Source organism: Myripristis murdjan, chromosome 24 (genome assembly GCF_902150065.1).
Source record: "Myripristis murdjan chromosome 24, fMyrMur1.1, whole genome shotgun sequence".
NCBI classification, from domain to species: Eukaryota; Metazoa; Chordata; class Actinopteri; order Holocentriformes; family Holocentridae; genus Myripristis; species Myripristis murdjan.
Window position 1 is genome coordinate 27,916,410 of NC_044003.1, and position 12,442 is coordinate 27,928,851.

General features: G+C 40.8%; 1 protein-coding gene across 2 annotated transcripts in view; it reads left to right on the plus strand.

Moving 5' to 3' along the window:
* Positions 1-11,346, plus strand: part of man1a1 (mannosidase, alpha, class 1A, member 1) — a 189,210-nt gene extending 177,864 nt beyond the window's left edge. For both annotated transcript variants that reach the window (XM_030046877.1, XM_030046878.1), the window contains exons 10-12: positions 92-264; positions 1,098-1,213; positions 6,969-11,346. In XM_030046877.1, the coding sequence (XP_029902737.1) occupies positions 92-264; positions 1,098-1,213; positions 6,969-7,095 (416 nt within the window). In that variant the 3' untranslated portion in view covers positions 7,096-11,346. The remainder of the gene's footprint in view (positions 1-91; positions 265-1,097; positions 1,214-6,968) is intronic.
* The last annotated feature ends 1,096 nt before the right edge of the window (positions 11,347-12,442 follow it).

Below are 12,442 nucleotides of genomic sequence, written 5' to 3' on the forward strand. Positions count from 1 at the left end.
CTGTGATCGTTGACTCTGCACTGTGCCGAGTGACGGCAGGAAACACCAATGCTTTACACCTGTTTCTTGTGCTGCGTTTCCTCCTCCACAGCACTGAAGCTTGGTCCAGAGGCGTTTCGTTTTGACGGAGGGGTGGAAGCTATTGCCACACGCCAAAACGAGAAATACTTCATCCTCCGTCCCGAGGTCATTGAGACCTACATGTACATGTGGAGGTTCACCCACGATCCCAAATACAGGGAATGGGGCTGGGAGGCTATTCAGGTAAACACAAAATATTGCTTACTGTAATCAACAAGGGCTGGGCAATATCACCTATCATGATAGTACAATAACATTTTATACTGGTTGATAACAGCTATCGCAGTGTGAATCATATTATGTTTTTTTTACCATGTATAAATCAGGTTTTCTAGCCTGATATTCAGACTGAATGACCATTCTTTTTCCACCCTGTAATTCAGTCTGAAATTGCCCCCTGTAGGTGGAGGGATTTGAATCCCACTAACCAATCACTAGTGACTCATATGCCCACCCACTTGCTTGAACCTTGCCTAGCTCTTGCAGGAACAGAGGTTGGCCAGTTCTAACAAACAGAACCGAGCCCTTGTCTCGCAGAATGAGCTGATAAATTAAACTTTGCCAATTTCCGTCGACAGATCGCCAGAAAACATCCAACTTTCCCTCTCAGAAATGCCTTCAGTTCACAGTATTGCCCTGCTTTAATTGTTTTTAGTTTTAATTGATCTAAAACAATGTTGATATTGTAGCAGCATCTGTAACTTTATCATCCATTTTCTCATTGTCAGCCAGTGTTTGCTAATAAGCTGTGATCTCTGCTGCTCTGGCACAGTTTGATTAGATCAACAATGTTTTTCCCACCCTACAGTGGTCGTAATTGGCCTGTTGGCCCAATTTTACAAGCTTTACTGGAAGACTGCAGAATGCCATATACCTGCACTGCTCCACAGTGTAGAGTCAGAGTACCATTTTCTCTCCGTTCCTGCCTTATCCTTTCTTCCAAACCTTCTCTCACCCCCTCCTCTTTCTTTTGCTTCTCTTGCTCTTTTTTCTGTCTGTCTCTGTCACTCGCCCAGGCCTTGGAGCAGCATTGTAGGGTAGAAGGAGGCTACAGCGGCGTCAGGGACGTCTACGCTTCAAGTCCCAATCACGATGATGTACAACAGAGCTTCTACTTGGCTGAGACACTCAAGTAAGCTGCACAAACACACTTTCTCTCTCTCTCTCACACACACACACACACACACACACTTCTTTCACCGCATACCTCTGTCTTTTCAGGTTTATTCTGTCATTGCTGTGTACGGCAGGCTTCTGCACACTCAGCCCCAGACAGATATTAAGTTACACACACAGATGCACACAGTCCTGTCTACATGTTGTCATTTCAAACCAGACTCCAAAGAGCGGCTTAGGTCACTGGCAGGGTTACTCCATACACACCGTCTTGCATACACACACACACACACACACACACACATTTGATTTTTAGAGACCTTTGCAACCAAGACTGTCTCTCTCGGAGAATGAACTGCTGATGCTGCTCAGATCAAATATTAGGTTTAGAAATGGGACCAAGATAGAGAGATAAAGTGAATAAAGAAAATGCAGTAGAAATAAATAAACAGACTGCAGCGACTTTTAGGGACTTTGGCCCCTTAGTCTATTTACCCCATGCAGGACAAGAGGTCTGACACCAGAATCAACTCTGTAATGCGTTCTTGCACATTTTACAGACACTGAAGGCCAGATTTACCTCGCCTTTCAGGCACTTTCTGCCCTTCGCAACATGCATGCCATTTATCAAACACGTGCAGTGGCCTGGAAATGCAGTTTGCACATCAGCTGAGGCGCAGTGTGTGTTTCTCTCTTTTTTTGCACATGCATTTAAGGGAGGATCGCACAGATAATATGAGCAGATATGACAAGTGTGGTTGATTAGACATTCTGCTGGTGGTACTAAACGTAACGCAACTGCCAGTTTTGTGAGGAAAATTCTCTCTCCAAAACGCGGGTGTAAAATTGGTGCAGGTAGGCTATAATGTATGTCAAACTGAGCTCCACAGAAATCTCAGAAAGTGTCCAGTGGACTTAAGGGGTATTTTGCTATCTAATAAATAGGATCACAAAATAGCTTCTGAGACAGAGTGCAGGGATGTATTTTCAAGGGCACCACAGTGAATTGGAACACGTTGAACACAATTTTGGGCTAACACCAAACAAAAAGGTAGTAAAAATCTACATTAGCCTTCAGTTACCTCGGTATTCTAGGGAGACATCAGCTGTTTCCGTGCCTTCGACCCTATCTGTCTGTTCTGATGCGTGTGTCTGCTGGACGAGGTGCTCTCCCTCCTTCAGCTCTCGGTGGTGACACTCCACTGGTGCTGGTGGTTTAATGAGAGCATGCCGCCATTTCTTTTCCTCCTCTTTTTATTTCATGTCTCTCTCTCCTTTTATAGCAATCGTCAGGCATTTGCTTTTTGGCTCTCTGTTTATTTCTCGTGAAATAGATGCCCAAGTTCAAATTTTGGCTGTGAGCATCCTTCCAAAATATCAATGCACACTGTCACTTCAGTCTGTGTCTGTTTGCATGACAAACTGTGCGCGTATGAATGAGTTGGAGAGAGAAAATAGGAATTGGAATAAAAAAGACTCAAATAAAATATTAAGAAATAAAAAATGGTATGAAATTTTGATTCAGAATATCAAGTTGGATGTGTAATGAAATGAATTGTTTTGCAATTTTCACTTGCTACAAAAAAAAGCACACAATGCGTCACATTTTTTTTTAGAAATCTGCCACAAAATCAAGTATTTTAGGCCGCAACAATCCTTACAAAAGAAATTGTGAAACCTGCATATACACCCCACCACACCACAGACAGTAAATAACTAACCCCATACCTCCTCTACTGACACTGTTACTTACTGCCTGTGTGTGCGTGTGTTTGTGTGTGTGTGTGTGTGTGTGTGTGTGTGTGTGTGTGTGTGTGTGTGTGTGTGTGTGCGCGTGCGTGTGTGTGTGTGTGTGTTGTCTGTGTGTTGTCTGCACAAATGACTGTTAAACTGTGTTGTCAGCTACACAGTGTGAGGCCTGGTGGCTAATAGGGCTTTCCCCTCTCAGACGGCTCTCCCACTGTGTTTAGTAAGACAGTCTGCATAAACTAGGTAGGAGAAAGGGGGTCCCCTTGCTCCTCCTCTCCTCTTTCTCTGTTTTAGCCTCTCCCTCATCACTTCCTTTAAGTTTTTATTATACATTTCTTAACTGACTTAGCCACATTTGAGCTGGCCTCTCAAATTCCACCTGTTGAGCTCACTTTGTTGTTTTGAAAATACAACATACAGCTAATTACAAGTCTCTCTAAAGGGATAGTATATGTGTGTGTGTGTGGATGTGTGTGTGTGTATATATATGTGTGTGTGTGTGTGTGTGGTAATCAGGAGCAGAGAGGTGATGCTTGTTAAAATTTACAGTCTATAAAAAAGGCTGGATTGGATGGCACCAGGCCTCCTTCAGGCTGACCTTGACTTCCTGTCAGCAGCTGTCCGCTGGAGGCAGGGGTGACATAAACCAGAGAGGGAGAGAGGGTAGATGGAGGAGAGACCATATAAATTCAGGTCAAAGTAAAGCAAAATAGAGAAAACAAAGGATGAATTAGGAGAAAGAGAGGAGAGAACTAAGTAAACAACTTAGAAAATCACTTTTGGCTGTGGTAAGTTGTGATGGACAGTTGTCATTATGTTTAACATTAATCAAAAAGCAATTGGTAGGTAATAAATAATGAAAATAATCATTGTCGTAGCCCTACTGTTAACACATCTCTAATAATGGCTAAGTCAGAACTCAAATGTGTGAACAAGCTAATGACTATCATTATCTATACTCAGTGCGTCAGTAAATCACACATTTTATAAAAATGTTTCTGTGTTTACAGAAACCAAAACTGATGAAAATGTGGCTTTAAGATCATGTGTAAATATTGAGGGAAAAAAACAAACATTTGGATCAGTTAAATGCTTAGTGAAGAGTAGAGTATGGGTCTTTTAGATTTCTGATATTCTTAGCATCCATATTGCTGAAAGGACCATGTGCTATGTTTCAAAACATCACTGGTTTGCAGTTGTTGCTACCACCACCTGAAAGCCCTTTGTCATCCTAACTCCTTGGAGCGTGCAAGGAATAGGAGGCAGAGCAAAGGCAGGAACTGTGAAACCTGTGAAAAAGAGGAAGAGGAGGCGGTGGAGGCCATCAGGGTGTATTCACACTATTCTCTTTTAGCCCAAGTTGGATAATGGAAAAGCAGAATTGTTTTCATGACTAACTGCAAATATCAGCAGGCAGTCCTGATGTCCAGCTCTCAGACAATAGCAGTCCAAATAGCAACTACTGCCACTGTCATAATGCGCTATTTTTTTTTTGTTTTCAACACATACCACCAACTTCACGAATGTGACGTTCTCTGTTTTCATTCAAACTAGTACTGTTGTTATATCTGCCTACCAGTGTGAACCCCCAGCCCCTCTTTTTCTTGTTATCAGTTGGCCCATGCCACGAGCGATCCTCTAAAAATACCAGCATTTGAACATTTGCAAGTTAAAAGCAGCATTTATCTATTTTCTAACATAGGCCAGATGCATTGTATAACAGGGTTTGATCAGGACTTGACTTCTGAAATGTCAGTTATTGATTCAGCAGTGTTTCTCACAGTTTTCACTTGCACTTCAGCTGGGAGATGCAAGTGAAAAAGGATATTGCACCAATTTTTCAGAATGTTAGCTGGGGGGAGTCCACCTCAGTGTCAGGAGGCTAACAGTTAGCATTTGGAGCATCCAGCCAGTATCCAGCACTCAGTAACAATGAGAGGAAGATGAAACCACTAGTGAAATAATGTCACATTTTTCAAAATGGGTGAGTTATCCCTTGAGTGACAGTAAGTGAATAGTATGATCTCTCTGGTTCTGGCACAGCTTGATTAGGTCAACAACATTTGTCCCTCCCTGCAACACTGATTGGCCCAGTTAAGAAATGGCGCTTGAATTGGGCGACACCAGACCCGTTTGAATCACTAGTTGTTTTTTAAAAGTGAACGAGTGATTCACAGGTCTTGAATCAGGCCACTGCCATATTTGACAGTGCTGTGCATTTTCAGCCACTCCCTGGTCTCCTCTGGTTTCAGCAGGAGGAGAATGAGGACTTGTGGAGGTTGGGAGGTTTATGGAGAACCAGTTCCTTCTGTGGATCACCTCCTGTGACACCATCTCTCTTTTACTGCCCTTTTATTGCTCTTCTTTATACCTATTCTCCTCTTTCTCACACACATAAATGCACACATGAACATGCAACCTCTGCAACTGTGAACTGAACACAGTCTGCTTTTCATTTGTTTTCTTTTCATTGATTTTTCCTTTGACTTCACTTCCTTGGATTTAGTTCTACTTTTACTCCTCTTGATGAAATCTGGCTGGCCACTGTCCAAAAATTTGCTTTACTTGCTTTAATTTAGTTTAGTTGCGGTCCATGGGGGGAAAATGGTGGGTTTTTTTTTTTTTTCCTTTTTTTGTGGTATTTCATAAGGACTGATGAAATTGGACCACAAAATTTCATCACTTTGGGTGTCATAAACTGGTCTCAGGCAAGTTGAACAACTGCACCCTTCCTCCTCTCTCAATTCAGTGTCTGTTTCATCACTTTATTGGTATGGCTGCAGTGAAAGAATATTACTAAAGCAGAACATGAATCAAAATAAGATCCAAAACATTTAACAACCCAAACTGTGTCACAAAAAGGAATCCTCTCTGTTATAAACAAAAGAGGGGGGTTAATATAATGAAAGTATCACAGACCGCCATTACTAATATTATATGGGAGGATTTAGTTGTTGATTTGGTATTGCACTGACAAACTGTCTGCTATGTACATAGACAGATAATAACAGTGAGTGTGGATTATGACAGTCATTCCTACATTCTCTAAATGGGATCATTTCTGCTGAATAAAATTATTGTGCAATTAAACTGCTCCTCATTTATAGTTTAGTTTTCAAGTGATGCTGTGGCTTGCTTGCAGTGTTCGTGGTGGTGAAAGCATTTTTAAGACAGATACTGATTTCTGTTTTTTAAGTGAAGCTGCAGAGATCCGATAGTTGGTGATATTCAGTGTCTTAAAATTTGAAAATTACTCCACAAAAGAATTAAGAAGAAACCTATAATGAGAGCACATCTATTCTAATGAATTGTTTGAATAAACAAAAGAAGCCAAGAGAAAATATCAAATGCAAGAATAAAGCACAGAGATACTGTCAATCAGTATTAAAAATCTTTTTAAATCATAATCATGTCTTTCATATTGGAGATGAAAGACATGGACACACCAATATCTGACCAATATAGATAGCCTTGTTCAGCTATAACGCAACCCATCAGTTTTTAAGTGTCACGCTTCCCCCTGCTGTTTACATATCATCTGCCATCACGGCATGGGTCACAACAAACAACAGACAGTAACGGTAATTTTTCTCTGATTGGCCAAAATGGAGTGTGGCAGTGGGTGTTGCCTGTCAAAACAAGGTGCATAATCTCTGAGTGGATTCACATAATACCGCTATTTTTTGTGGAAAGATTGGTCATGAGCCACAGAAGATTAAGCAGATGAACTTTTCATGCCGATTGGCCAAAACGGGGTATGGCAGTGGGCGTGGCCTACTGTGAAAAGGCGCATAACTTCTGAGCAGACCCATGTAACATGTCAAAACTTTGTGGAAAGTTTGGTTCTGGGGCAAGGACGAGCTCATTAACATGTCACACCAGTTGGCCAAAATGAAGTGTGGTGGTGGGCGTGGTCTATCACAAAAAGGCATTCTTCTGAGTGCCATCTTTCCAGTTCTTGTAACTAGTTTATTTCTTTACCGTGAACATGTCTCTGATGTTGCTGTGTGTGTCTTCCTTAGGTACCTGTACCTGTTGTTCTCTGACGACGACCACCTACCGTTTGATCACTGGGTTTTTAACACCGAGGCCCACCCTCTGCCAGTCATTAAGAAGGACAACACAGACAGACCCAACGAAGTGGAGTAGAGTGGAGTGGAGACCTTCAAGCCCACACCGCCTCATGCTGACTGCTCTCCAACCAAGTGCAGCAACCTCTGATCCCGTACACGAGTCCAGAGCTGTCTTATCTTAAAGAGTCACGCCCTGATGCCTCTCGATACGATGCTCACCTCGCTTTTCATTTTCCCTGGGAACAAATCAAAACTCAAGCCAGTCAACGCTGAGTTTGAGCTATTAAATTTCAGCCTGGGGAGCAAAAAACTGATTTGGAAACATTTTATACATACAGCTCTGGCTGAGTCCTGACGCTGGCCTGAACCCATGTAGGAACTGGTAATGTAGTAACTGCCAGATAATGCAACAGCTTGTCTAAACGTAATACATTATCCATCTACGTCAGTTTAAAATGTTAAAGTGCCATACCAGTGATTTTGCATGTTTAGCGTAATATATACAAAATGTATACAGTTTTTGATATGAAAATATGAAAATGATATGAAACGATATGAAAATTAACTTTCAGAGACTTCAGTGGTGGATTGTAACAGTCTCTCCTCTGGAAAACAGTCCCTAGGGAAACTTTTGTTTTTTCACACTGAATTATCAATTCTTTGGTTTATGAATGGCAACAGCTTTGTTAGTCACAGAAACAGAGCATTACAAGGTGAGTGTTTTGGCCATACATTAATATTTAAAAATGGAGGGGTTTTGATGATCATATGTTGTGAGATATTAGGACCCCTGCATGATTTGTAAAATGGTTTATGCTGATGCAAAATGATTGGTAAATTGTAGTAAATAGGCCAAATATTCAAAATCACTGGTATGGTCCTTTAATGTAATAAATTATGACACAACATAGTGACGTCATCAGATTGGTATTGTAATTTTTTGCACTTTTTTTTAAAATGTCACTATATTATCTGGTAGTTGATTACATGGACAGGTTTTGGTATATTATCAGTTGCTACAACTTGTCTGTTTGTTGTGACGGAGAATACTGAAACGCTTGAACCAGTCGTCTCCCTTATCTGGCAACCTCAACCCCAACCCCAGTCCCATACCCGCTCACCCCCAAACCTTCATTTGAGGATAAGAAGGCTGACTCAACAACTCAGTGGGCTAAAAGGACGCTCTTTTCACTTCAAGTGTCGTGTTTTCTTTCTGCTCTACGGTTCCTACTGCTTCAGTGTTTGAATAGGGACTGGTATCCTGGCCCAGCGCCGGTTCCGTCGCCACCTAACTTCCACACTCTCTTCAGAGAAACAAGAGATGTTTTTTTTTGTTTGTTTGTTTGTTTTTTAGATGTCTTTGCGTTAGCAGCGGAAAGACACAGCAGAATCCAAGCCTCTTTTTTATAAACTCTCAGATTCCTTCAGTCTTTCGGACCTTTCCAGCTCTTTCACCCATTACCTGTGACAGCTCCTTCCTTCTGTCGAGTTCCGTGTGAGGCAGGACGGCCGGTCGCGCCGCCTCGCCCACCAGTGTTGTTCCTTTCCTCCTCTCTGTGTTTTCTTGTAGCCATCCTTCTTCTGTTTACCCGCGATCTATATATCTATAGATCTTTGTCTGGTTCTCAGTTTTGTTTTGTGTTTTTTGTTTGTTTGTTTGTTTGTTTTGCATTCCTTTTTTTCTGCTTCTCAGATTTCCACCTATTTTTCTAGGGTTAGATCGATATGGTGTTTTCGATGCCAATAGTAATGTTTTTTGTTTTTTTTTAATTGAAACAGACAGATGATATTTTATTCCCTATCTTTATATTTAACTATTTCCATACCATAAAAAAAATCACCCAAAATTACATATACTTAAGTGTTTCCCCAGAATTGTATTCTTGGTGGGACAGAAAAGCCTCAAGGGTTCAAAGGATGTTGCTTTTAGAAGGTAGATCAGTATTTTTAGATTGAAGTATTTGAACTGAAGGCATTTTTTAGACTGAGACCTCATTCCACACTACTAGGATTCAAATAATATGGGTTTTTGGGGAGGTGAATTTTTCTGTCAGCACTGATTATCTTTATCTCTCATTGTTCCTAAAATTTTACTATTTTCATGCCAAATAAATTACAATTATTTCCCCAAATTTTTACTCTTGACAGTGTAGACAAGCCTCTGACACAGCTTAAGTAGTCATCCGTACGTAGTTTTGTGGAATCTGATCAAACTGTCTTCAGGTTAAAGGCTTCCTACAGACTAGCGGTGTAGCATATGGGCCTGGTATAGTGGCAGATATCGGTCTAACCCTCCTCTGTTTGCAGTATTGCTTCTTCATGACCACCTGGTCTCCTTCTGCCCACCCTTGCCTCTGTCTGTCCGTCCTCCAACCCCCAGTGCAGGGTAGGCTGTAGGATCTTTTCTCCTCTGTGAGGAGATGTGGACACTCAACGTCAATGTAATATTCCACCCTCACACACACAAACACACACACATACAAGAAGCCATACTGATTTCAATACAGCTTTACCATTCAGTCGTTCCAGTTTTCTTTCCCTAAGCCCTCCACAGGGGGGCGTTGTAAGTGTGCGTGGTTGTGTGACTAAAGATATCAATGTAATTCAACACAAACTGCGTTGTTGTCGCTGTACATTTTATGTTCAACAAGAGTCACACTCAGCAGAGTATTTAGTTGGATTTTAGGGTGGAGATTTCTCTTGAGACCACACAGCTCTGTAGCCTGCTAAAATCCAGTTTAGTCTTCTATCTAGTGCCTTCACTGTCAAAAAACAGGAAACCAGGAGAGAAGCAGCTCACACAAACAGAAAAGAGTAGAGTCTTGAATAGTCTTAGAGCTTTAATTTAAGGTCCTGCGCCTCAGATGAGGATTATACCAAAACTAGACATGGATTAAAGGATAATGCCTGTTTTTATGTGGCATTCTCGTGGCTCTCCGGCATGAGAGTGATATAAGAACTGGGTGAAAATTATAGTTTGGTGCTGCTGGTCTTAATTGGGTTGGGATTACCAGACCATCAAAACCATCCACATGCCAAAAGGTTTGTCTGAGTATCGCATTAAAAATCCTTCGAAGTAAAACTAAAATTGTCCATGAAGACGATCTCCACTAGTAGACACTTGTACTGTTACCAGTCTTACTAGTTCTAGCTCCTGCTTTTTAATCCTAGTTTGACCAGTGTCTGTGAAAACAGCCCTCAGATGCGAGCTGAGACCCAACAGAGTGCTCACTCATCTGTCATGTCCTCTGCCAGACTGCCATCTAGTGGCAAGAGTTTCCAATTACTGCCCAAAACAGACCTGAGTCAAATGAGTGGAGTCAGGTACCCAGTGGTCACCTGCTGATCAGCCAGCTCTTTTATCAAGAGTCTGAGTTTTGAAAATGTTCTGTAAATCCAATTTTAATGAAATCATTCAATGTAATAATTAACTGAAGTGAAAATATAAAACTGAGATAGGAGTCCCAAGGTATTTACCGGACAACAGTGATAGGCGGAATTTGAAAATGATCCACCAGTGAAAAAACTGAATGAATTTTATTCTAGCACTAGTGCACTGCAAAAAATCTCCATCTTAACAAGGAGTTTAGTGGTCAGTCTTAAAATCTTTTTTTTTTTTTCTACAAACAAAGTAGAAAAATCAAGTTGATCAGGGTTGGAAACAACTTGAAGATTTTTTTTTTTTTTTTGTCAGTGTTCAAACAAGATTTGAACACTGACAATGATACTGAATGTTTTGTTAAGATGGATATTTTTTGCAGTGTATATTAACAATGCCAGGAAATTGTACTGAGGTAACTTAGCCAAGCAGCAGAAAAAGACAATAACAAGCAAGATGAAAATTCAATGGCAAAAAACTCATTTCAGCAATGGGACCTGACTATGATTTGAATGTATGACGTTAAAATGGCCATGTAGCATGGTGATATTTCTGGCACAGTACAGTTAATATGGATTGTGCTTACTATAGGATAGTGACTGTCATGACTCCATATCTCATAATGATTTACGCAACCCATATGCCACCACACCTGTATAGGGGTAGGGAGCCATACCTGGACTTTGCATGTTTAGTGGAATATCTACAAAATGTCTTTACTCCATGTTTCTGCTAATCTTTTCCCAAAGCAAGCAGTCACATTTTAGAAACCTGACATATTTTAGAAATCTGATATCATTTTTCCTCCCTTTTAGCCAGCCATTGGTTGTCATTCATTCCACTAGGATATGAAAATGAACTTTCAGAGACTTCCTTTTCCTTTCCTCACACCAGTATTCCATCACCATAATGAAGTAATTAGTTTTTTTAAACATTTGTTTTCCCAAAAGCAGCAGCACTATTGTGTTTTGATGACTTGAAATTAGGCAGTGAAACGGTCCCTCTGCCAAAAAAATAATTTACACAATCAATTACAAGTTCAAGTTTATTTGAAGCCAAATGTCACTGCTCACAGTCTCAAAGGGCTTCACTTGCCAGAAAACTCTTCTATAACAGGGGTAAAAATAATAATAATAATAATAATAATTTTAAAAAAGTAGTTTCTGCATGTCCATGACTTTGTCAGCTGCAGAAGCAGAACATTGTAAAGGTTAGTGTTTCAACTAAAAATTCAAATTTGAAAACTGAGCGATTTTGATGATATGCTGAGAAGTCCTTAGTACCCTACATGATTTACAGAATGGTTCGTTGCAGTGTAAAATGTGGTTAAACTGTAGTAAATGGGCCAAACATTCAAAATCACTGGTGTGGTCCTTTAAATTACACCGCTGTGTTCATCTGGCTGACACCTTCGATGGTGTATTTTGATTGAGATAATGACAAAAACAGGTGGGTCACAATACTGACCAATTTCAGCTCACCTAGCCATTCATTTTTTTTTTTAAGTGGGCTTTAAATGGGCTTTCATGTCACACACCGGGGCAGGGCCTGGGAGACGTGGCAGATGGCAAGTCATTACAAAGTTCAGTCAGCAACAGCGTCTAAAACGCATTGTTGGAATTCATTTATTTCGGGCTGATGCGGTGAAAGGAATCGGTGGAAATGAGCGACAACACAAACCACCAACATGTGGTTTTCTCAGTGGGCTAAATGAATGTTGGCCCAGCTCTGACAGAAGATAATGAGATAGCTATAACGGAGCAGGAGGAGAATAATAAATCTGATTGTGCTGCTTTGGCAAACATGGATTAAACCTAGTCCCACACTGGCGGCAGTTCCCAATAGAAACCTCTGTAAGATAAGAATAGGCAGAACAGAATAGGAATATAGCTACTAGGTGTAAACCAGCTCTGTGAAAAGGGCTCATGCTCCACAGTGGTTATTCAAGGAAAATTAATGTTTCTAGTGGTGGGGTTTGTTCTCCAATCTGCAGCGGATCTAGATGTAAAGATTTGTAACAGTATGATCCGAAACTGATCGCAGA